The sequence below is a fragment of the Sparus aurata genome, chromosome 13 (assembly GCF_900880675.1).
Source record: "Sparus aurata chromosome 13, fSpaAur1.1, whole genome shotgun sequence".
In the NCBI taxonomy this organism is placed as follows: domain Eukaryota; kingdom Metazoa; phylum Chordata; class Actinopteri; order Spariformes; family Sparidae; genus Sparus; species Sparus aurata.
The window spans coordinates 3,230,772-3,254,420 of NC_044199.1; the positions used below are offsets into that span (position 1 = coordinate 3,230,772).

At 42.7% G+C, this 23,649-nt stretch overlaps 2 protein-coding genes across 6 annotated transcripts; both read right to left on the reverse strand.

The window, feature by feature from the left end:
• Window positions 1-109: 109 nt before the first annotated feature.
• LOC115594854 (protein FAM111A-like) lies at window positions 110-16,265 on the reverse strand. Of its 5 annotated transcripts, none has more exons than XM_030439133.1 (5): window positions 16,144-16,265; window positions 3,689-3,724; window positions 3,458-3,520; window positions 2,793-2,891; window positions 110-2,701 (listed from the first exon to the last, which is right to left on the reverse strand). In XM_030439133.1, exons 2-5 carry the CDS (start codon window positions 3,704-3,706, stop codon window positions 806-808), a joined length of 2,076 nt encoding a protein of 691 aa, XP_030294993.1. In that variant the 5' UTR covers window positions 3,707-3,724; window positions 16,144-16,265; the 3' UTR covers window positions 110-805. The 5 variants fall into 5 exon arrangements, with proteins under 5 accessions (XP_030294993.1, XP_030294990.1, XP_030294989.1 ...); XM_030439130.1 differs by having other exon boundaries at window positions 3,689-3,793; window positions 16,144-16,254; XM_030439129.1 differs by lacking the exon at window positions 16,144-16,265 and adding an exon at window positions 7,500-7,731 and having other exon boundaries at window positions 3,689-3,793.
• On the reverse strand, window positions 8,404-23,378 carry LOC115594670 (protein FAM111A-like). The gene is made up of 6 exons (XM_030438871.1): window positions 23,319-23,378; window positions 22,102-22,206; window positions 21,871-21,933; window positions 20,017-20,115; window positions 19,201-19,921; window positions 8,404-10,347 (listed from the first exon to the last, which is right to left on the reverse strand). Exons 2-6 carry the CDS (start codon window positions 22,117-22,119, stop codon window positions 9,176-9,178), a joined length of 2,073 nt encoding a protein of 690 aa, XP_030294731.1. The 5' UTR covers window positions 22,120-22,206; window positions 23,319-23,378; the 3' UTR covers window positions 8,404-9,175.
• Between the last annotated feature and the right edge of the window lie 271 nt (window positions 23,379-23,649).

Here is a 23,649-nt window from a genome sequence, read left to right on the forward strand (position 1 = left end):
TGGGCTTTACAATCTGTACAGTGAACAACATCGTCTGTCCTTAGACCCTCGATTCGAGTGAGGAAAAACTTCACATGTTGATGGAAAAAAAAAACCTTTTAACAGGGTAAAAGTTTTTTTTTTCTATTGTATTGTATCAAAACAATGACAGTATGATAGTGTTGCTGAAACCAGTATTGTACAATACATAAAAAAGTTATTACATCACAATTTAAATCTTGCAGGTGATTTATTATAATTAAGAACCTTCATATTGTTATTGGTATCAACACAATGACAGTATGAAAGAATATGAAATCATTATTTAACAGGTGATTTTCTTAAAAACAACCCAAAGTTGAAGATACAAAAGGTATAAAAAAAGAGTAAAACTGATACTGCATTTCTAAAGCAGAGGATGACAGGCAGTACACCCCGACACAGATACGTCTTAAATAAGATGATATAGGCTAATAATTCTGGATGTTTAATTAAATTCTTCAGGTTCTCTGAAAAATCCAACCATTACAGTCAGTTTTGAAACGAGCAAGTACAGAACTCAAAAACACAAATGTGATTTACAGTTTTCAGAACAATGATTTAACAGATGGGAACAAAAACGAAAAAAAAAATAAAAAATAAAAAATAAATCTAGAAAAAAAGAAAGAAAGAAAGAAAAGCATTTAGAAAAAAATCACAAGGCTGAAATGACTATTCAGAGAGCATAGTTCTGTTTGTTTCCAACAATTCCAACAACAGCATCCTCTCATATGAAAACAGACACGACTGTCGTTGTTGCTCACTGATGAAACTGCTCTGAGTATCTTTAGTCAGCCAGTAGCTGTGAACACTCAAAGTCCATTGGAACAGGCTCCTCTGGCCGACAGAGGAATTCAAAGAACTTCTTCAAGCTCACGTCCTGTCTGACCTCTGGACTGTTGGCTGCATTTCTAAATGCTGTCAGATTTCTGCCCTCAACCAGTTTCTTCAGATTGCTCATCATGTTTTGGTGTCGTTCATAACTGCAAGCGAGGTATTTCTTCAAAACATCGAACCTTCCTCTTTCCACCAACTGGTAAATGACTTGTTCGATAATGAGGGACAAAGGATAGCCGTACTCTATGACGCTCTGCCTTTGACCCCTTGCATTGTGGTAGATATATCCTGCTGAATGCATTGCAACAACATTGCAGTGCTCATCAAAGACAGGAGAGCCAGATGAGCCAAAATAAAAAGAAGACTCATAAGTTAGAACCTGTTTGTTCTGATTAATAAATTCTGACACATCCTTAAAGAAACGGGGAGTAACCCACTGAATGTGTCCTGGATTTTCACGTTGATGCCGGTCCACAACCTGGCAGCGGTCATCAAATGAAACAATCAAGCACGGCTCTATCATTTTCACACGACCATCAGGATGCCCAATGATGCAAATTCCTCCACTTTCTGGAAGGAATCCAAAGTGTGTTAGGAGACCATCAGGCAAATTCTGCTCAGCACAGAGCTTTAACAAAGCCCAGTCATACTGATGTCCTGCCTCTCCAGAATAGTACGCAAAGCCAGCGACCTCTTCCACTTCTGCTCTTGAATCTTGCCCACCCTCCATCTGGTCCAGACTCTCATAAGAGAAATGGACAGTAACCTTCTCAGTAAGCTGCCTCGTCTCCTCATCATAGATATTTTTAATCACATGGCCGTTTGTGAGGACGAACTTGTCAAACAGCAGGAAGCCACTTCCTTCTGCTCTCCCGTTTATTCTCACATGGCAAACAAAGTTGCTGAGCTCCATCAGTTTCTTCATCGTTTTCACTTCCCTGCATGTCTGATCATTCTTTCCATAGTCGACTCGGAAGAGATTCTGGACTCGGGAAAGCTTAGGGACTTGAGTTTTCGTGCCCTTCACTAAATCTGTAAATTGTGTAGCTAGGTGACTCCTCATTGTTGTTGAGTTAGGTATTTCACGTGGTATTTGTTCTGGTGCCGTGTCACCCTCTGGCTCTGGCTTCTCTTTCTGTCTGCTGTCATTCTCTGACTCTGTAGTAGCAGACTGCTGTGGAGGATCTTGGTTTACATCAGAGTCAGATCTCGGAGAATCATTTTGCATCATGTAAGCGTCATCAAGACTGCCAGGCTGACTTTCTGGTGGAGGACACTTGTCGAGCAGTATGATCTTGAAAGTTTTACCATCAAGATCGTCAACAAGACTTGACATTTCAGTGGTGACATCAGTGCTTGTGTCAAAGAGCGCCCAGTTCTTTTTGAACACTTCATCCCTAAAACGACCGTCTCTCCTCAGAGCGTGCTTCACTTTTTCCCCTTTGTGTGCATACACAGTCACTTCCAGACTCACTTTTTTTAGTGCAGTGTTTCTCAGGATTACGACTATATTTTCACCACCTCTTGTCAACACATGAAACATGACAGGCTCGCCATATTTAAAACGAGGGGCGCGATCCAGTGGCTTTGGTTCGTCTACAGCTTTTATGTACTTGACAATCAGCTGTTCATCCTTAACTATTAACCTGCATGGAGTGTGTGAACTGATAGCTTTCCCATTTTTTAAGAAAACAAGCTCTTTGCCTTCATTCTGTCCTGCAATTTTTGTAAACGCTGGACTTCTCTTCAGCACCTCCTCAACAGTTCCAGCTTGATTGCAGGTACAAGTTGTGCGTCCGTTTTTCCATTGCCAAGAAAAAGAATGGGTTGCATGTGACTTCTCTCCCTGGGAATGAAACACAATCAATACTCAATTTACAACAATTATTATTCCATTAAAATAAGACCAGTCACAAACCATCGATGCATTAGCTAACCTGTGTATTAGAAGGGTGGCTGTGGTTTGAAGCTGATGGCCGGTGACGTTTGGTGGGAGGATCAGAAAGCTCTGAAGAGGTTTCCAGTTTAACACAGGGCTGAAACACAAAGACAGACAACACTTTTATCATCTCAAACACATGGCTGAAGTTAATGAGAACATACACTGACACATACTGAATCAAGTTTTATCATGTGCTTTGAATATAAGACAAACTAAAAGAGAACAGGAAGTTATACTCTGAAAATTAAATTAAAATATTCAACAATAAAAATCAGTCTCTGTGTACCAACTACATTTATTATTCAAAACACATGTGTTTGTTCATTGTTATGTTGAACTGTCATTTGGCTGGTTTGAGGCACAGATTTCCCCATTTGCAGGACTAATAAAGGAATTTCTGATTCTGATGAAAAATAAAAACACAACACTGTATGACTTCCTGTATGGTGAGGACTGCGGAGCCTGAATTCTGTGCCAAGCTCCTGGCAACATGGAATTGTATCTTTGTTATTTATTATTTTCATCTGCACTAAATTTTCTCCTGTTCTTGTACTGTTGTTGTTATGTGCGGTGTCCCTGAGTGCTCTGAAAGAAGCCTTTAAATAAAATGCATTATTATTATTATTATTATTATCATTATTATCAACATCTACAACAAACCTTTGCAACAGGTTCACAATTAGAAGCTTGGCTGCTTTCCTGATCCTGGTAATCTGCTTCTTCCTTCAATATCAGGCAGAAAATGTTATTAATAGAAATGTATTGGAGAATGCAACCTTTAGACTTTAGACATGCTGTTACTGTGTTTTCATTTACTTCTTTCATTAGAGTGACAGAACTTTATGTAGTAATGAAACTCATTTAAATCACTCGACAGGAGAGAATCAGTACCTTAGTGACTTTGTCCATTGTTCCTTTATTTCTTGGCTGAAGAAATGAAAAAAGGTTTCCAGCTGAGTTTGAACGTCACTGAAATGAGGTGATGTAGTGTCTTACCTACAGGAAAGAAATATGATGAATGTTTCATGACTTACAGTACACATGCAACAATCACTTTTGATTATTGGACAGAAATCTCCTCCTTATGTCACATTCAGATGTCAGAATCTGGTTATTATATACAGATTCAATATTTAACTGTCAGTTATCATCATAGTAACAGAGTGACATACATTAGCAGCTGTAAACACTCATAAAACCATTAGAAAAATACATCCAGTGGTTCGGTGCCGACCTGTATAATGAACATATAAGGAGTAGTTAACTTGTATAATCATTGTTACAGACGTTGCTTTTGGTTCATATCTGTTTCCTGAATATATTTGCACGTGTGTGAATGTGTAAATGAGGCATTAATTTACAGCACTCTGTGGAAGGAGCTTTATAAAGTTCAACTCCATTAACTTGTATTAGTTCAAGGGGCTGAGCTCCAACATCCAAGATGGCGGATGTGCAGACGTATAGTTTTTTGTTTTTTTAAATTCATCACCAATGACAAACAAACAATACTGAACATGGGGTACATACATTCGACTCAATTAGAGGACCCAAAGGCTTTGTGGAGAAAATAAATAAATAAAAAAATATAAGTGGATAAATTAAAAATCACAATGAGGATCTCAAGGCTCTGTAGAGAGCTACAGTCCGGATGGCCTTCCTGTTTGTTAGTCCTGTTAAAGTCCGTGTAAAGCGGCAAAAAAATGAGTTGTTATGAGTTTGTCACACCAAAGAAACATGTATCATTGACCACTGAGCCAAATTTGAAAGATTAAAAAAATTGTTAAGTATATAAAATTAGGTCTCTAAATCATGGAAAAACAAGCACTTCTTTCTGCTGTGAAACGCTGGGGGCGTGTCAGTTAGAGGCGCTGGAACCACGCCCATGCGGCGGGGGCTACATGTCATGTTAATGACGTCGGTGTCTCCCCAGGTGTTCCCCAGGTGTTCCCCTTGTCTATCTAAACCCGCGGACAGTTTATAATCATATAGAAGCTGTTATAACGTGTATTGATTGAGATCCTGACCCACTAAACATCCTGGAAAGTGACGGAGTGAAGTTTTTCGCGCTAAATTACATAATTATACATAATCACCATCAGTAAACAGGACGCTGTCTAACTCTGTCACTCGCGGGGACGGAGGCTGTTTTCTGGGGGACAGTTTCCTGAAGTCTCGGTCAGGAGGGCTGGCGGTCGCGGTGATTTATTTTCGTCAAACACTCGGTGAGTTAAACACTCTTGTGACAAGCGTGACAGACGCTGTTTTGTGAGCAGAAATGTGAGGAAGAGTCGGGAGGACAGGGAGGGGGCGGACAGGAGGACAGACGCTTCTCCACATACAGCTGTGGGATTTGTTTTCCTCATATAAGTTGCTAAAGACAGTTATAGTTACTACGTTACTTTTGTTCGGTCATGTAACGTTGCTTTGTGGGACATTTCTCTGTATTTAGTTGAGTGAAGGACCTGTGCAGTTAGACTGTCAGACCGACACGCCCTCGCTCCGCGCCTCCGGATTAGCCGTTCACACTGGGACGGCTCACCAATAATGCGACCCTGATACTACCTCCACATACCGCCGGTGGGACCCGCCGTCAGCGGGACGAAGAGGGTCAGCGGCGGCGCAGCCACATCATGCCGGTGGGACCCGCCGTCAGCGGGACGGAGAGTGTCAGCAGCGGTCAGCAGCGGTCACATCTCCTCGTCGGCGGGAGGAGAGGATGCAAGCCGGGGACGGAGTTGACCAGCGTCAACGGACTCCCCCGTTTCCATACGTTGTCATCCGAAGGAAACTTAAATAAGCTAACAGCGCCGTCACCCTGCACACTGTGGCATCCAGGAAAGATGCAGAGCGATGTGGAGGAGACATGGCTGGTTAGCTGACTGGTTGGCTGGTTAGCTAGCTGCAAACTATTGTAAGCAATGCTATCCGAGACTGGAGAGTGAGTGGGAGAACCGCTGAAGCTGACGCGCTGAACGTATTTATACCACTTCCGCAGCAGGGCGGGGTTTATGCAAATCATATTTGTTACGTAACGCGGCTATGATTTGCATGAATTCTGACCCGCCCATTAAATCCTGAACACAGAAATGTTGAAAAACTGTTTGTGAGCCTAGCTCCAAAATTAAATTCTACATGGCCGAATGGCTATTACATGTTTTAAGTAAACACATTTATGACCCGTTTAATGTGTTTAGAAGAAAATGGCTGATTTTGGTTTACACGGACTTTAATGTATCAAAGTATATCCTCATTTCATTTTTAAATTGGTGTATATTGGGTTTTCTTTCAGTCCATTTGCATTTATGTACATAAAATCGTCCAAATAATATAAAAAGGTTTAACAAAAATACATGACTTTGGTCCATAACTTTTTTCTCAAAGTAAAAAATAACATCCCTTTTTGCAGGTTGATCTTAATCCCACATAGCGATTCAAACATATTTTCAACATCCATCCAGAAGAACTTTACATATATACAATCATAAAATAAATGTACATTCGTTTCTGTCTCAACTTTACAGAATACACAGGAATCAGAGAGATCAGGTCTGTATTTTTTGAGAAAATGGTTCTTTGGGTAAATTAGCGCGCAGACATATAGCGGCAAGGCGCCAACCCGCTCAGTGACGTCATGTATATGTCTATCCTGTAAATTCAATTTACAGGAATGCAGCCTCCTCCTCCTCCATGACTGTTGTTTTTCCTTCTGAACAGAAAACATTTTCTGCCCTTTCTGCCCCAAGTCCTAATACTGAAACTACACTGTGATTATGAGCTAAAGATCGACTTAATTCTTGAAATGTCAACTTTATTGTCGACATTTCGACTTCTTTCTTAAGGTGCATAATTAAAGTAAAAAACAACTTACTCCTGAAAAGGTTTTCTCACCCATGGCCCTAATACTCCTCCCTACTTACGTATTATTTAGTTCGGATAAAATAAAAAGAATCATTGTCACAAGACTCAGTAAAGACCCCAGCACATACTTCTGTTTCTTCTCTTGTCGACACAAAAGTGTGTTTGTTTTAACTTACCAAAGTCGTGTGATCAAGTAGCCTCGGTGTGGGTCACTGCACATGTAGCTGGAACTCAAACGACCACAGCTCCTCCCTCTTCCTCTCTGACGCTGCAGCCTTATAAGCCCCGCCCACACAAGCCTGCCCACTGCGCAAGAGCAGGCTTGTAACCATGGTAACAGCGGGCGCCAGATAACCAAGATGGCGCATTCAAAATAATAACAACATAAGCCCTGATTGCTCTATTTCCGATCAATACGACTAAATTACAATGACGAGTGCCTCATGCAGATCACTGTAGTAACCTGAGTAACAAACAATATTCCTCACATCACTGCAGACGGAGTTAACAGCTAATCATCGTCACCATGCTGCCTTTCTGAAGCACGAGGAACGTTATTTCTCTAAACTGATTCAACCACTTCAGAGCGTCCTGAACACAAACGAACGTTATTATAACTGCCCGGTCAGTTGAAAGACACTTTTGCTAACCAGTAGCCATAAAGACAAAGCAAAACATCGGAGTTAGCATACAAGCTAACAAGCTAGATTTAGCAACAAGGTACGTAGTTGAACAGCAACATGATACGGCGATATGCGCTATTGTGAGCATTACTGTAACCGCCGCCATCTTAGCCTTGTGGTTAAAACATAGAATTAAACATATATCAAGCAGCAGTCCTTACCTGTCCAGCAGATCCTTACAGATCCCTCAGCTCCTCCTCCTCTGAAAATGATGCTCTGATATTTATCTGTGTTTTCTCTCTGGCTCGGTCCATTTTTTTGTTTTTACACAGCTTTTCTTCTTCACTCCTCTTACTTCTTCTCCATGACGTGGGCAATGGTGGGGCATTTTTAGTCTCTGTTGTTGTTGTCTGTTCTCCGCCATTGTTTACAGTTTGGGATTTAGCTTGAACATATCTGACCAAGTAAGAGCAGGAACTGCGCCTGCGCGGGGGAGGGGCACTGCCAGTCTGCCAGTACCCAAATCCTCCCAAGTGCTCCTCTGTGACCAAATGCCCTAAATGTAAATGACACCATCAAAGTTCATGCTGGGTTCTTACCTGAATCTATGTGCAGGTGCTACAGTGGGAGTGTCACAGGAATGAGTCAGGTGTATTTTATTCCACAGGGCAGAGAAAGTTAGTTAAGAGATCTTGAACTTTGACTTCTTGTTCTTATGTTGATGGGAGCAAATAATCCATTCAGAACACAATCAAAATCCCTCCCTCATTTTTCTATAATGAATACAAGTGATTTCATTTTGAGACATTATCAAGACAGACTGTATCAACACAATAGAATAGAATAGAATTACTTTATTGATCCCAGACTGTGAAATTATTTAAATGACAGTATGACAGAATTTTGCTTTATCCAGTATTGAACAATTGTTTGTAAATGCAAAAGATAAAAAATAAGGTGAAATTGCAACTAAAATATCACCAGTGATTTTACATACATACATGTTGGTATCAACATCATGATGGATGACAGAAAATTGTACGATTGTTTTTATGTACTACAATACAAAAATAGGAAATCATTATCTCACAGGTGATTTTCTTAAAAACGGCCCAAAGCAGAAGATAAGAGGATAAAAAAAACAGCTAGACTGATGCTGCATTTCTGAAGCTGATATTATTTTGAGTTTTAAAATGAAAATAAAAAAAACAGTTATTGCTCTCTGATACTGTATCTAATATTGGCTGATAATTCAAGCACAGAACCCCAAAACACAAATATTTGACAAAAGTAAAAAAAAAAAAAATGCATTTAGAAAATAATCAGGAGACAATAATGACTATTGAAAAGCATAGTTCTCTTCGTTTCCAACAATTCCAACAACAGCATCCTCTCATATGAAAACAGAAACAACAGTCATTGTTGCTCACTGCTTCTACTGTCGATTGCCCCAAACATACATACATTTCTTGTTATTTGCCTGACGACAGGCAGTAAACCCCGACACAGATAAATCTAATAATATAATATCAGCTGATAAGTCTGGATGATTCATTAAATTCTTTAGGCTCTCTGAGGAATCCAACCACTGCAATCAGTTTTACAACAAACAAGTACAGAACTCAAAAACACAAATGTAATTTACAGTTTAATGATTTCACAGATCAGAACAAAAACTATCCAAAAATAAAAAAAAAACAGCACAAAAACCCCCCAAAACATTTAGAAATCGTGAGGCTAAAATGACCATTAAGAAAATATAGTTCTCTTTGTTTGAAACAATTCCTGCCCCCTGCAGGATTTAACAACAACAGCATCCTCCCATATGAAAAGAGACAGACAGTCACTGCTGAATGAAACTGCTCTGAGTAACTTTCATCAGGACATAACTGAACACTCAGTCAGCATCCATTGGGACAGGTTCTTCTGGCTGAAAGAGAAATTCAAAGAACGTCATCAAGCTCACGTCCTGTCTGACCTCTGGACTGTTGACTGCATTTCTAAATGCTGTCAGATTTCTGCCCTCAACCAGTTTCTTTAGATTGCTCATCATGTCTTGGTGTCGTTCATAACTGCAAGCGAGGTATTTCTTCAAAACATCGAACCTTTTTCTTTCCACCAACTGGATAATGACTTGTTCGATAATGACAGACAAACGATAGCCGTACTCTATGACGCTCTGGCTTTGACCCCTTTCATTGTGGTAGATATATCCTGCTGAATGCATTGCAACGACATTGCAGTGCTCATCAAAGACAGGAGAGCCAGATGAGCCAAAATAAAAAGACGACTCATAAGTTAGAACCTGTTTGTTCTGTTTAACCCATCCTGCCACATCCTCGAAGAAACGGGGAGTAACCCACTGAATGTGTCCTGGATTTTCACCGTAAATACTGGTGTCCACCTCAGCACCTTGTGGATTTTCACGTTGATGCCTCTCTGCAACCTGGCTGCGGTTATCAAATGAAACAATCAAGCACGGCTCTATCTTTTTCACACGACCATCAGGATGCCCAATGATGCAAATTCCTCCACTTTGTGGAAGGAATCCAAAGTGTTTCAACAGACCATCAGGCAAATCCTGCTCACCGCCTAGCTTTAACAAAGCCCAGTCATACTGATGTCCTGACTCTTGAGAATAGTACGCAAAGCCAGCGACCTCTTCCACCTCTGCTCCTGTCTCCACCTGTCTCCGACTTTCATAAGAGAAATGGGCAGTAACCTTCTCAGTAAGCTGCCTCGTCTCCTCATTATAAATGTTTTTAATCACATGGCCGTTTGTGAGGACAAATTTGTCAAACAGCAGGAAGCCACTTCCTTCTGCTCTCCCGTTTATTCTCACATGGCAAACAGAGTTACTGAGCTCCATCAGTTTCTTCATCGTTTTCACCTCCCTGCATGTCTGATCATTCTTTCCATATTCGACGCGGAAGAGATTCTGGACTTGAGAAAGCTTAGGGACTTCAGATATTGTGCCCTTCACTAAATCTGTAAATTGTGTAGCTAGGTGACTCGTCATTGTTTTTGAGTTAGGTATTTCATGTGGTATTTGTTCTGGTGCCGTGTCACCCTCTGGCTCTGGCTCCATTGGTCCTTTATTTCTGGGCTGAAGAAATAAGAAAAAGTTTCCAGCTGAGTTTGAATGTCACTGAAATGAGGTGATGTGGTGTCTTACCTACAGGAAAGAAATATGATGAATGTATCATGACTTACAGTACACATGCAATCATCACTGAGTGTATTCATATTAATGTGACATTCACAAGTCACACAACCATACAAACAAATGTGAGATAGTCATCACTCTGTTCATGCAAACCAGGGTGTGGCACAATGCTATCACATTATCCAACGACAGGTTTGTGCACCTCTTATTACACTTTATGAAAAGGTGAGGACCCAAATGCAGAAACACACGAGAGCCTGGAAGGATGAGCAACTGAAGAGGAGATTGATTAACAAAAAGCTATAATTATCCAAAATCCAAGAATCCAACAAAAACCAAGAAGAGCAACATCAAAAAACAAAGTAGCAACACAAAAGGCAAAAAAAAAAGTACCAACTAAGAAGAACAAAGTACAAGTAATAAAAAACAAGAGGAACAAAAACACAGAAACTTACCATGGAGTTAGACAGGGAGACGCTGCAGAAAACTGGAAAACACTGAAGTCAACAGGCTCAGGTGAAACACACAGGAGGATCACAGGGTGGTAACACAGGGTGGTAACCTAGGAACAAACTGATAAAGACAGAATGAAGCACACAGGCTTGAATACAAACACAACTAATAAGAACTAACAGGATGTGGTGCAGGTGGAGTAAGGTGGGAAAGGAACAGAACAACACTTCAAGGACGGAAAGGCTAAAGAGGAAAATGCAGAGCAAGTGTGGACGACAAGGAGGGAAAACAGAACACTGGAGCCGGAGCAAAAGACACCACGAGACCAGAAAACACCTGTTTTGTTGGTGTAAAATCTCTTTTTCACTCTATTGCCACAAAATGAAACTTAATCAAATGCAGGCCAATCATTTTTTGTATTCATTAATACAAGGAAGGTATAAAATACACCCAAATAAAGAACAATACATAAAGTTATAAATGACATAACAGAAGAGTTTCTACGACATTTTAAAACTGATATGATGCTCTATTATAAATGTCTAATACAAGCAGAAGTCAAATCCAAGTAACCAGTACACAGTTAAAGTTGTTTTTCTTTACTTAAGGTTATATTTAGTACGGATACAATAAAATAAAAACATTCTGTCACAAGATTCAGTAAAGACCACAGCACATTATGCTGTTTCATCCTTTCCCAATACCAAAGTGTGTTTTATTTTACTTACCAGAGTCGTGTGATCAAGAAGCCTCGCAGCAGGTCACAGAAACAGTAGCTGGAACTGAACTGCTACCAAAACTTGTGACCAAAATACCAGTTTAGGGCAGTTCATGATCAGGAAGACTCGCTCGATGCTCCGCCCTGTTCTGATACCATCCTAGTTGGTGTGCTGGGTTCTTACCTGAATCCATGTGCAGGTGCTACAGTGGGAGTGTCACAGGAATGAGTCAGGTGTATTTTATTCCACAGGGCAGAGAAAGTTAGTTAAGAGAACTTGACTTCGAACTTTGACTTCTTATTCATTCATTTATGTTGATGGGAGCAAATAACACATTCAGAACACAATCAAAATCCAAATAAGAAAGAAACTGCTTTATTGAATATAAATGAATCATTCATTTTTACAAAACTGCCAATTTTTCTTTTTTTTTGAACAATTGTTTGTACATGTAAACTAAAACTAAAATCTCACAGGTGATTTTATCCATCCATCCATCCATCCATTTTCTTCCGCTTATCCGGGGCCGGGTCGCGGGGGCAGCTGCCTGAGCAGGGACACCCAGACTTCCCTCTCCCCGGATACTGCCTCCAGCTCTTCCGGGAGGACCCCAAGGCGTTCCCAGGCCAGCTGAGTGACATAGTCACACCAGCGTGTCCTGGGTCTTCCTCGGGGTCTCCTCCCGGAGGGACATGCCAGGAACACCTCCCGAGGGAGGCGTCCCGGGGGCATCCGAAACAGATGCCCGAGCCACCTCAGCTGGCTCCTCTCGATGTGGAGGAGCAGCGGCTCTACTCTGAGCTCCTCCCGGGTGACAGAGCTCTTCACCCTATCTCTAAGGGAGCGCCCTGCCACCCTGCGGAGGAAACTCATTTCGGCCGCTTGTATCCGGGATCTTATTCTTTCGGTCATGACCCAGAGTTCATGGCCATAGGTGAGGGTCGGAACGTAGATTGACTGGTAAATCGAGAGCTTCGCCTTTCGGCTCAGCTCTCTCTTCACCACGACAGACCGATACAAAGACCGCATTACTGCGGCCGCTGCACCGATCCGTCTGTCAATCTCACGCTCCGTCCTTCCCTCACTCGTGAACAAGACCCCAAGATACTTAAACTCCTCCACTTGAGGCAGGAACTCTCCTCCCACCTGGAGGGAGCAGGCCACCTTTTTCCGGTCGAGAACCATGGCCTCGGATTTGGAGGTGCTGATTCTCATCCCAGCCGCTTCACACTCGGCTGCAAACCGCCCCAGGGCATGCTGGAGGTCCCGGCTCGAAGGAGCCAACAAGACCACGTCATCCGCGAAAAGCAGAGACGAGATCCATTGGCTCCCGAACCAGATCCCCTCCGGCCCGTGGCTGCGCCTAGAAATTCTGTCCATAAAAGTAATGAACAGAACCGGTGACAAAGGGCAGCCCTGCCGGAGTCCAACATGCACTGGGAACAGGTCTGACTTACTGCCGGCAATGCGAACCAGGCTCCTGCTCCGGCAGTACAGGGACCGCACGGCCCTTAACAGAGGGCCCCCGACCCCGTACTCCCGGAGCACCCCCCACAGTATGCCACGAGGGACACGGTCGAATGCCTTCTCCAAGTCCACAAAACACATGTGGACTGGTTGGGCAAACTCCCATGAACCCTCGAGCACCCTGCGGAGGGTATAGAGCTGGTCCAGTGTTCCACGGCCAGGACGAAAACCGCATTGTTCCTCCTGGATCCGAGGTTCGACTATCGGCCGAATTCTCCTCTCCAGTACCCTGGAATAGACTTTCCCGGGGAGGCTGAGGAGTGTGATCCCCCGATAGTTGGAGCACACCCTCCGGTCCCCCTTTTTAAATAGGGGGACCACCACCCCGGTCTGCCAGTCCAGAGGCACTGTCCCCGACTGCCACGCGATGCTGTAGAGACGTGTCAGCCAAGACAGCCCCACAACATCCAGAGACTTGAGGTACTCAGGGCGGATCTCATCCACCCCCGGTGCTTTGCCACTGAGGAGCTTACGGACTACCTCAGTGACTTCGGCTTGGGTGATGGATGGGTCAACCTCTGAGTCCCCAGCCTCTGCTTCCTCAATGGAAGGCGTGTCAGTGGGATTGAGGAGATCCTCGAAGCATTCCTTCCACCGCCCGACGATGTCCCCAGTCGAGGTCAACAGCTCCCCACCTCCACTGTAAACAGTGTTGGTGGAGGACTGTTTCCCCCTCCTGAGGCGCCGGATGGTTTGCCAGAATTTCTTCGAGGCCGACCGGTAGTCCTTCTCCATGGCCTCCCCGAACTCTTCCCAGACCCGAGTTTTTGCTTCCGAGACTGCCCGTGCTGCCGCACGCTTGGCCTGCCGGTACCCGTCAGCTGCCTCAGCTTGACGGCAACCCTTACTTCCGGGGTCCACCACCGGGTTCGGGGATTGCCGCCGCGACAGGCACCGGAGACCTTACGGCCACAGCTCCGGACAGCCGCGTCAACAATGGAGGTGGAGAACATGGTCCATTCGGACTCTATGTCCCCAGCCTCCCTCGGGATCTGGTCAAAGCTCTCCCGGAGGTGGGAGTTAAAGATCTCCCTGGCAGAGGGTTCTGCCAAACGTTCCCAGCAGACCCTCATGATACGTTTGGGCCTGCCAGGTCTGTCCAGCTTCCTCCCCCGCCAGCGGATCCAACTCACCACCAGGTGGTGATCAGTTGACAGCTCAGCCCCTCTCTTCACCCGAGTGTCCAAGACATACGGCCGGAGGTCAGATGACACGACCACAAAGTCGATCATTGATCTCCGGCCTAGGGTGTCCTGGTGCCACGTGCACATATGGACACCCTTATGCTTGAACATGGTGTTAGTTATGGACAAACTGTGACTAGCACAGAAGTCCAGTAACAAAACACCACTCGGGTTCAGATCGGGGAGGCCGTTCCTCCCAATCACACCCCTCCAGGTAACACTGTCATCGCCCACGTGGGCGTTGAAGTCCCCCAGGAGAACGACGGAGTCCCCGGTTGGAGCACTCTCCAGTACCCCTCCCAGGGACTCCAAGAAGGCCGGGTACTCTGCACCGCTGTTCGGCCCATAAGCCGAGACAACGGTGAGAGCCCTATCCCCGACCCGAAGGCGCAGGGAAACGACCCTCTCGTTCACCGGGGAGAACTCCAACACATGGCGGCTGAGCTGGGGGGCTATAAGCAAGCCTACACCAGCTCGCCGCCTCTCGCCGCGGGCAACTCCAGAGTGGAAGAGAGTCCAGCCTCTCTCAAGGAGTTGGGTTCCAGAGCCCATGCTGTGCGTGGAGGTGAGACCGACTATTTCTAGTCGGTACCGCTCAACCTCCCGCACCAGCTCAGGCTCTTTCCCCCCCAGTGAGGTGACATTCCATGTCCCCATGGCTAGAGTCACCATCCGGGGATCGGGCCGCCGGGGCCCCCGCCCACGACTGCCACCCATATCCCTCTGCACCGGCCCCTTCTGAACCCTCCCGCGAGTGGTGAGCCCACGGGAGGGCGGGCCCACGTTGCTCGTTCGGGCTGCGCCCGGCCGGGTCCCGTGGGCAGAGACCCGGCCACCAGGCGCTCGCCTGCGAGCCCCAACCCCGGGCCTGGCTCCAGGGTGGGGCCCCGGTGACGCCGATCCGGGCGACGTGCACGTCCTTGGTAGTATGACTTTCATCAGGGGCGAGTGAACCGATCTTAGTCTGACCCGTCACCTAGGACCTGTTTGCCTTGGGAGACCCTACCAGGGGCATTAAGCCCCGGACAACATAGCTCCTCGGATCATTCAGGTGCTCAAACCCCTCCACCACGATAAGATAACTAAAATCTCACAGGTGATTTTAGTTTATTAAAATTATACATGTTGGTATCAACATCATGATGGATGACGGTAAAATTGTACGATTGTTTTTATGTACTACAATACAAAAATAGGAAATCATTATCTCACAGGTGATTTTCTTAAAAACAGCCCAAAGCAGAAGATAAGAGGATAAAAAGAAGAAGAGCAAGACTGATAAGACATTTCTGAAGCTGATATTATTTTGAGTTTTAAAATAATAACAGCTATTGCTCTCTCATGGACAAACACACACAAAAAAGATCTGAACTCTGAACCCCAACATAGATATTCTGTATCTGATAATTCAAGCACAGAACCCAAAAACACAAATATCATTTACAGTTTTCAGGACAATGATCTGACAAATGTTTTCTTAAAAAAGTCTTCAGAAAAATAATTGTGAGGCTTAAATGACTATTGAGAAGGCATTACTCTCTTTCTTTACAACAATTCCAACAACAGCATCCTCTCATATGAAAACTGACATGACAGTCACTGCTGAATGAAACTGCTCTCAGTATCTTTTGTCAGCCGGTAGCTGTGAACACTCACTCAATGTCCATTGAGACAGGCTCCTCTGGCCAGCAGAGGAATTCAAAGAATGTCTTCAAGCTTGTGTCATTTATCACCTCTGGACTGTTGGCTGCATTTCTAAATGCTGTCAGAAGCTGTCAAAACATAGAATTAAACATATATTAGCAGTGGTCCTTACCTGTCCAGCAGATCCTTACAGATCCCTCAGCTCCGCCACCTCTGAAAATGATGCTCTGATATTTATCTGTGTTTTCTCTCTGGCTCGGTCCATTTTTTTTGTTTTTACACAGCTTTTCTTCTTCACTCTTACTTCTTCCCCTTGACGTAGCCAATGGTGGAGCATTTTTAGTCTCTGTTGTTGTTGTCTGTTCTCCGCCGTTGTTTACAGTTTGGGATTTAGCTTGAACACATCTGACCAAGTAAGAGCAGGCACTGCGCCTGCGCGGGGGAGGGGCACTGCCAGTCTGCCAGTACCCAAATCCTCCCAAGTGCTCCTCTGTGACCAAATGCCCTAAATGTAAATGACACCATCAAAGTTCATGCTGGGTTCTTACCTGAATGCTTGTGATCAAAATACCAGTTTAGGGCAATTCATGATCAGGAAGACTCGCTCGATGCTCCGCCCTGTTCTGATACCATTGTAGTTGATGTGCTGGTTTGTTACCTGAATCTATGTGCAGGTGCTACAGTGGGAGTGTCACAGGAATGAGTCAGGTGTATTTTATTCCACAGCACAGAGAAAGTTAGATAAGAGATCTTGACTTTGAACTTTGACTTCTTATTCATTCATTTATGTTGATGGGAGAAAATAATACATTCAAAACACAATCAAAATCCAAATAAGAAAGAAACTGCTGTATTGAATATGAATGAATCATTATTCATTTTTACAAAACTGCCTATTTCTCTATAATGAATACAAGTGATATCTTTTTGAGACGTTATCAAGACAGATTGTATCAACACAGTGACAGTATCACAAAATATTGCTTCATCCAGTATTTAACAATTGTTTGTAAATGTAAAACATAAAGAAGAAGGTGAAATAGCAACTAAAATCTCACAGGTGATTTTAGTTTATTAAAAACATACATGTTGGTATCAACATCATGATGGATGACAGAAAATTGTACGATTGTTTGTGTGTAATACAATACAAAAATAGGAAATCATTATCTAACAGGTGATTTTCTTAAAAACAGGCCAAAGCAGAAGATAAGAGGATAAGAAAAAAGAGCAAGACTGATGCTGCATTTCTAATGCTGATATTATTTTGAGTCTTAAAATAATAACCGTTATTGCTCTCTCATGGACAAACACACAAAACAGATCTGAACTCTGAACCCCAACAGTGATACTGTATCTAATATTGGCTGATAATTCAAGCACAGAACCCCAAAACACAAATATTTGACAAAAGTTTAAAAAAAAAATGCATTTAGAAAAATAATCAGGAGACAATAATGACAATTGAAAAGCATAGTTCTCTTCGTTTCCAACAATTCCAACAACAGCATCCTCTCAGATGAAAACAGAAACAACAGTCATTGTTGCTCACTGCTTCTACTGACGATTGCCCCAAACATACATACATTTCTTGTTATTTGCCTGACGACAGGCAGTAAACCCCGACACAGATAAATCTAATAATATAATATCAGCTGATAATTCTGGATGATTCATTAAATTCTTTACGCTCTCTGAGGAATCCAACCACTGCAATCAGTTTTACAACAAACAAGTACAGAACTCAAAAACACAAATGTAATTTACAGTTTTCAGAACAATGATTTAACAGATGGGAACAGAAACTATCCAAAAATAAAAAATCCAGTAAAAAAAAAGTAGAACAGAATAGAATAGCCTTTATTGTCATTGCACTGTGAGGTTAAAATGCTTATTGAAAAAACATTGTTCTCTTTGTTTGAAACAATTCCTGCCCCCTGCAGGATTTAACAACAACAGCATCCTCTCATATGAAAAGAGACATGACAGTCACTGCTGAATGAAACTGCTCTCAGTATCTTTCATCAGCAGGTAGCTGTGAACACTCAGTCAATGTCCATTGGAACAGGCTCCTCACGCCGGCAGAGGAACTCAAAGAACGTCTTCAAGCTCGCGTCATTTAAGACTTCTGGACTGTTGGCTGCATTTCTAAATGCTGTCAGATTTCTCCCCTCAACCAGTTTCTTCAGATGGCTCATCATCTTTTGGTGTCGTTCATAACTGCAAGCGAGGTATTCCTTTAAATCATCGAACCTTCTTCTCTCCACCAACTGGATAATGACTTGTTTGATAATGGTGGACAAAGGATAGCCGTACTCTATGACGCTCTGCCTTTGACCCCTTGCATTGTGGTAGATATATCCTGCTGAATGCATTGCAACGACATTGCAGTGCTCATCAAAGACAGGAGAGCCAGATGAGCCAAAATAAAAAGAAGACTCATAAGTTAGAACCTGTTTGTTCTGTTTAACCCATCCTGCCACATCCTCAAAGAAACGGGGAGTAACCCACTGAATGTGTCCTGGGTTTTCACCGTAAATACTGGTGTGCACCTCAGCACCTTGTGGATTTTCACGGTAATGCCTCTCTGCAACCTGGCTGCGGTTATCAAATGAAACAATCAAGCACGGCTCTATCATTTTCACACGACCATCAGGATGCCCAATGATGCAAATTCCTCCACTTGGTGGAAGAAATCCAAAGTGTTTCAACAGACCATCAGGCAAATTCTGCTCACCGCCTAGCTTTAACAAAGCCCAGTCACACCGATGTCCTGCCTCTCCAGAATAGAATGCAAAGCCAGCGACCTCTTCCACCTCTGCTCTTGAATCTTGCCCAGCCTCCATCTGGTCCAGACTCTCATAAGAGAAATGGACAGTAACCCTCTCAGTGAGCTGCCTCGTCTCCTCATCATAGATATTTTTAATCACATGGCCGTTTGTGAGGACGAACTTGTCAAACAGCAGGAAGCCACTTCCTTCTGCTCCTCCGTTTATTCTCACATGGCAAACAGAGTTACTGAGCTCCATCAGTTTCTTCATCGTTTTCACCTCCCTGCATGTCTGATCATTCTTTCCATAGTCGACTCGGAAGAGATTCTGGACTCGTGAAAGCTTAGGGACTTGAGTTTTCGTTCCCTTCACTAAATCTGTAAATTGTGTAGCTAGGTGACTCCTCATTGTTTTTGAGTTAGGTATTTCACGTGGTATTTGTTCTGGTGCCGTGTCACCCTCTGGCTCTGGCTTCTCTTTCTGTCTGTTGTCATTCTCTGACTCTGTTGTAGCAGACTGCTGTGGAGGATCTTGGTTTCCATCAGAGTCGGATCTCGGAGAATAACTCTGCATCAGGTCAAGACTGTTAGGCAGACTTTCTGGTGGAGGACACTTGTCGAGCAGTATGATCTTGAAGGTTTTACCATCAAGATCGTCAACAAGACTTGACATTTCAGTGGTGTCACCAGTGCTTGTGTCAGAGAGCACACAGTTCTTTTTGAACACTTCATCCCTAAAACGACCATCTCTCCTCAGAGCGCGCTTCACGTTTTCCCCTTTGTATGCATACACAGTCATTTCCAGACTCACTTTTTTTAGTTCAGTGTTTCTCAGGATTACGACTATATTTTCACCACCTCTTGTCAACACATGAAACGTGACAAGCTCAACACTCTGAACAACAGGGTGCTTTGGTTCGTTTTTGTCTTTGGCTCGCTGAATGTACTTGACAATCAGCTGTTCATCCTTAGCTATTAACCTGCATGGAGTGTGTGAACTGATAGCTTTCCCATTTTTTAAGAAAACAAGCTCTTTGCCTTCATTCTGTCCTGCAATTTTTGTAAACGCTGGACTTCTCTTCAGCACCTCCTCAACAGTTCCAGATCGATTGCAGGTACAGGTTGTGCGTTGTTTGTTCCATTGCCAAAAAAAAGAATGGGTTGCATGTGACTTCTCTCCCTGGGAACGAAACACAATTATTACTCAATTTAATTACAACAATTATTATTCCATTAAAATAAGATCAGTCTCAAACCATCGATGCATTAGCTAACCTGTGTATTAGAAGGGTGGCTGTGGATTGAAGCTGATGGCCGGTGACGTTTGGTGGGAGGATCAGAAAGCTCTGAAGAGGTTTCCAGTTTATCACAGGTCTGAAACACAGAGACAGACAACACTTTTATCATCTCAAACACATGGCTGAAGTTAATGAGAACATACACTGACACATACTCAGTGTTGGGAAGATTACTTTGGAAATGTAGTTGGTTACAATTACAAGTTACCCTGTTGAAAATGTAATAGTAGTGTAACTATTTCAATTACTTTCTCAAAGTAATGTAACTAATTACATTTGATTACATTATGATTACTTTTCTTAATTTTGAATGAAATCTCTCAACTGCTAACCATTTTCACATTTTAAGACCTATAGTGTGATAAACCTTTCAGTTCAAAGGTTTAACCATATATTATGAGTCTGACCTTCGGCCTGTACTGCGAAGAGGCTCACTTCCTCACTAAATGGAGCGACAACGGGCTGATTTCAGCCAAGAGGAGCAGGTTGTTTTAATGGAGAGAGTATGAGCGATACAAAAAGCCTGATCACAGCCTGAAGCAACAGGTTTGCTGCAAATATGCCAAGAGGAGGCTGATTTTAATTTCTGACAGCTCTACATTGAGCTGCTTTTAAATTGAAGCTTTAGAGCAGCAACAACTGTTGTTTTAAACTGTGTTAAATATTGTTTTCATATATTTCACTGATCGCAATTATAAAATGTCAGTGTGTGTTTTATTGAAAGCGAGGCTGGTGTGTGTATGAAAATAGGTTACAGTGGGTTTTTTAGGTGCTGTAACTACAAGCAAATCTCATGTTGTCTCTGTACAAAGACCTTTTTAAATGTGAGAAAACACAGTACACCTACTCAAGATTTGCGTTTGGGCAACACATAACAGGCGAAACAATTAATTTATTCATGGCCACATTAAGTTAAATTATCTGTCCTGCTGCGAGCGCACAACTTCTTTCAGTGGTGACTGTATATAAAAGTAAATAGGCTATAGTCTAATAAATGACCTCCTGACGCGAGTCGGATCAACAGCTGAGCAGCGTTTCCCCTCAGCTGAACATCTGTAGGCGGAGACGCTCAGAGAGAAAGTAAACAGCAGCAGATCAGCGCGATCTCTCCCTCCGTACAAATGCTCCGTTCTGATCCAGCTCCACTGGACTTTCAAAGTAAAGGTGACGTCAGCTGTAAATGAGTTAAATAGTGAAACAGCGGCGCTTTTATAGCCGATTTTATGATTAAACTCTGAACAGAACCTGGTCGGGGCCAGGTTATGAGCTAAGCATAAGTTACCATGGTGATCTAGCTGGGTTAACAGAGAGCCACCTTTGTAATACAGGGAAGCCTGGCTTCTGTCTGTAGGAAGTGTTTTTTGTATTTCCAGCCCAGGAACATCTTGTGCGCCGCCGACACTGTTGCTGCTGAGTCTGACTGCCGCCGTGCGGTTTGTCGGTTGAGTCGAATGGCACATGACCAGACAGAGCCAATCACAAGCGTCAGTTTTGGCAGGAGGATGTTGATATGAAAAAAACTAAAAACAAACATGAATCCAGGGGGGCGAAAAACTATTTGATAAATCCGAGCTTTTGCTGTGATTTTTCAAATGTAACTTAAGTTGTAATCATTGAAATTTCCAAAAGCAACTGTAATTTAATTACATATTTTCTCCCAGTAATGTAACGGATTACAATTACGTACATTTTGTAATTAAATTACGTAACGTCGTTACATGTAATTCGTTACTCCCCAACACTGCACATACTGAATCAAGTTTTATCTTGTACCAACTAGTTATTATTTGCAAACACAGAGTAAAATAAAAATACAACATCTACAACAAACCTTTGCAACAGGTTCACAATTAGAAGCTTGGCTGCTTTCTTCATCCTGGTCATCTGCTTCTTCCTTCAATATCAGGCAGAAAATGTTATTAATAGAAATGTATTGGCGAATGCACATTTAAGACTTCAGACATGCTGTTACTGTGTTTTCATTTACTTCTTTCATCAGAGTGACAGAGCTTTAAGTAGTAATGAAACTCATTTAAATCACTCGACAGGAGAGAATCAGTACCTTAATGACTTTGTCCATTGTTCCTTTATTTCTTGGCTGAAGAAATGAAAAAAGGTTTCCAGCTGAGTTTGAACGTCACTGAAATGAGGTGATGTAGTGTCTTACCTACAGGAAAGAAATATGATGAATGTTTCATGACTTACAGTACACATGCAATTATCACTAAGAGTATTCATATTAATGTGACATTCACTGTGATTCGTTTCTATAGACACACAACCATACAAAGAAAAAATGTGAGATAGCCGTCACTCTTTTCATGCATAGTAGAACACAATCACATTATCTAATGACAGGTTTGTCCACTTATTTTGTTGATGGAACACAAATCTCTTCCTAATGTCAGATTTACATGTTAGGATCTGGTTATTATATTCAAATTCAATATTTAACTGTCATGTATCATCACAGTAACAGAGTTACACACATCAGCAGCTGTAAACACTCATTAAAACATTAGAAAAATACATCCGGTGGTTTGGTGCCGACCAGTATAATGAACATATAAGGAGTTAACATTTAGAAACATCAGAAAACGTTACAGATGTTGTTTTTGGTTCACATCTGTTTACTGAATATATCCGTACGTGTGTATGTGTAAGTGAGAGACATTAACTTATAGCACTTTGTAGAAGGAGCTTTATAAAGTTCACTCCATTGACGTATTAGTTCAAGGGGCTGAGCTCTAACATCCAAGATGGCGGACACGCAGACATAATGCGGCCACGTGCCAACCCGCTCAGTGAGGACATGTCTATGATTGCTACATCCTCTCAAGCTTACATTAATGCAGCCACCTCCTCCATGACTGTGTGTTTTTATTCCTTCTGAACAGAAAAAGTTTTCGGCACCATCTCTTCAAAGTCCTCATACTGAAACTACACTGTGATGATGAGCTTACAGAGAAACAATGTCTTTGTTTCACCAGTTTAACTACACAAGGCACTTTGTTGAGGTAGTCATATGTTTGATGTCGTCCCACAATGTCGACTTTATTCTCAACATTTCGACTTCTTTCTTGAGGTGCATAATGACAACTGAAAAATATTCCTCTTGAAAATGTTTTCTCACCCATGAGCCTAATACTCCTACCTACTTACACAATATTTAGTACGGATAAAATAAAAAGAATCATTCTCACAAGATTCAGTAAAGACCACAGTACATTCTCCTGTTTCATTTTTTGTTAACACAAACGTGTGTTTGCTTTAACTTACCAAAGTTGTGTGATCAAGAAGGCTCGGAGCGGGTCACAGAAACTGTAGCTGGAACTGAACTGCTACCGAAAACTTGTGATCAAAAGACAAGTTTGAACAGTTCATGATAAGGAAGACTCGCTCGATGCTCCGCCCTGTTCTGATACCATCCTAGTTGATGTGCTCGGTTCTTACCTAAATCTATGTGCAGGTGCTACAGTGGGAGTGTCACAGGAATGAGTCAGGTATATTTTATTCCACAGCACAGAGAAAGTTAGATAAGAGAACTGGACTTTGAACTTTGACCTCATATTCTTACATTTATGTGGATGAAGGCAAATAATACATCCAA

Coding starts and splice junctions, on each gene's coding strand:
- LOC115594854 (XM_030439133.1), bottom strand. Junction 2,892..3,457: donor ATTGTGAACCTGTTGCAAAG/GTTTGTTGTAGA, acceptor TTTGTGTTTCAG/CCCTGTGTTAAACTGGAAAC. Junction 2,702..2,792: donor GCCACCCTTCTAATACACAG/GTTAGCTAATGC, acceptor TTTCATTCCCAG/GGAGAGAAGTCACATGCAAC.
- LOC115594670 (XM_030438871.1), bottom strand. Junction 20,116..21,870: donor ATTGTGAACCTGTTGCAAAG/GTTTGTTGTAGA, acceptor TCTGTGTTTCAG/ACCTGTGATAAACTGGAAAC. Junction 10,348..19,200: donor AGAGAAGCCAGAGCCAGAGG/GTGACACGGCAC, acceptor CAGAGCCAGAGG/GTGACACGGCACCAGAACAA.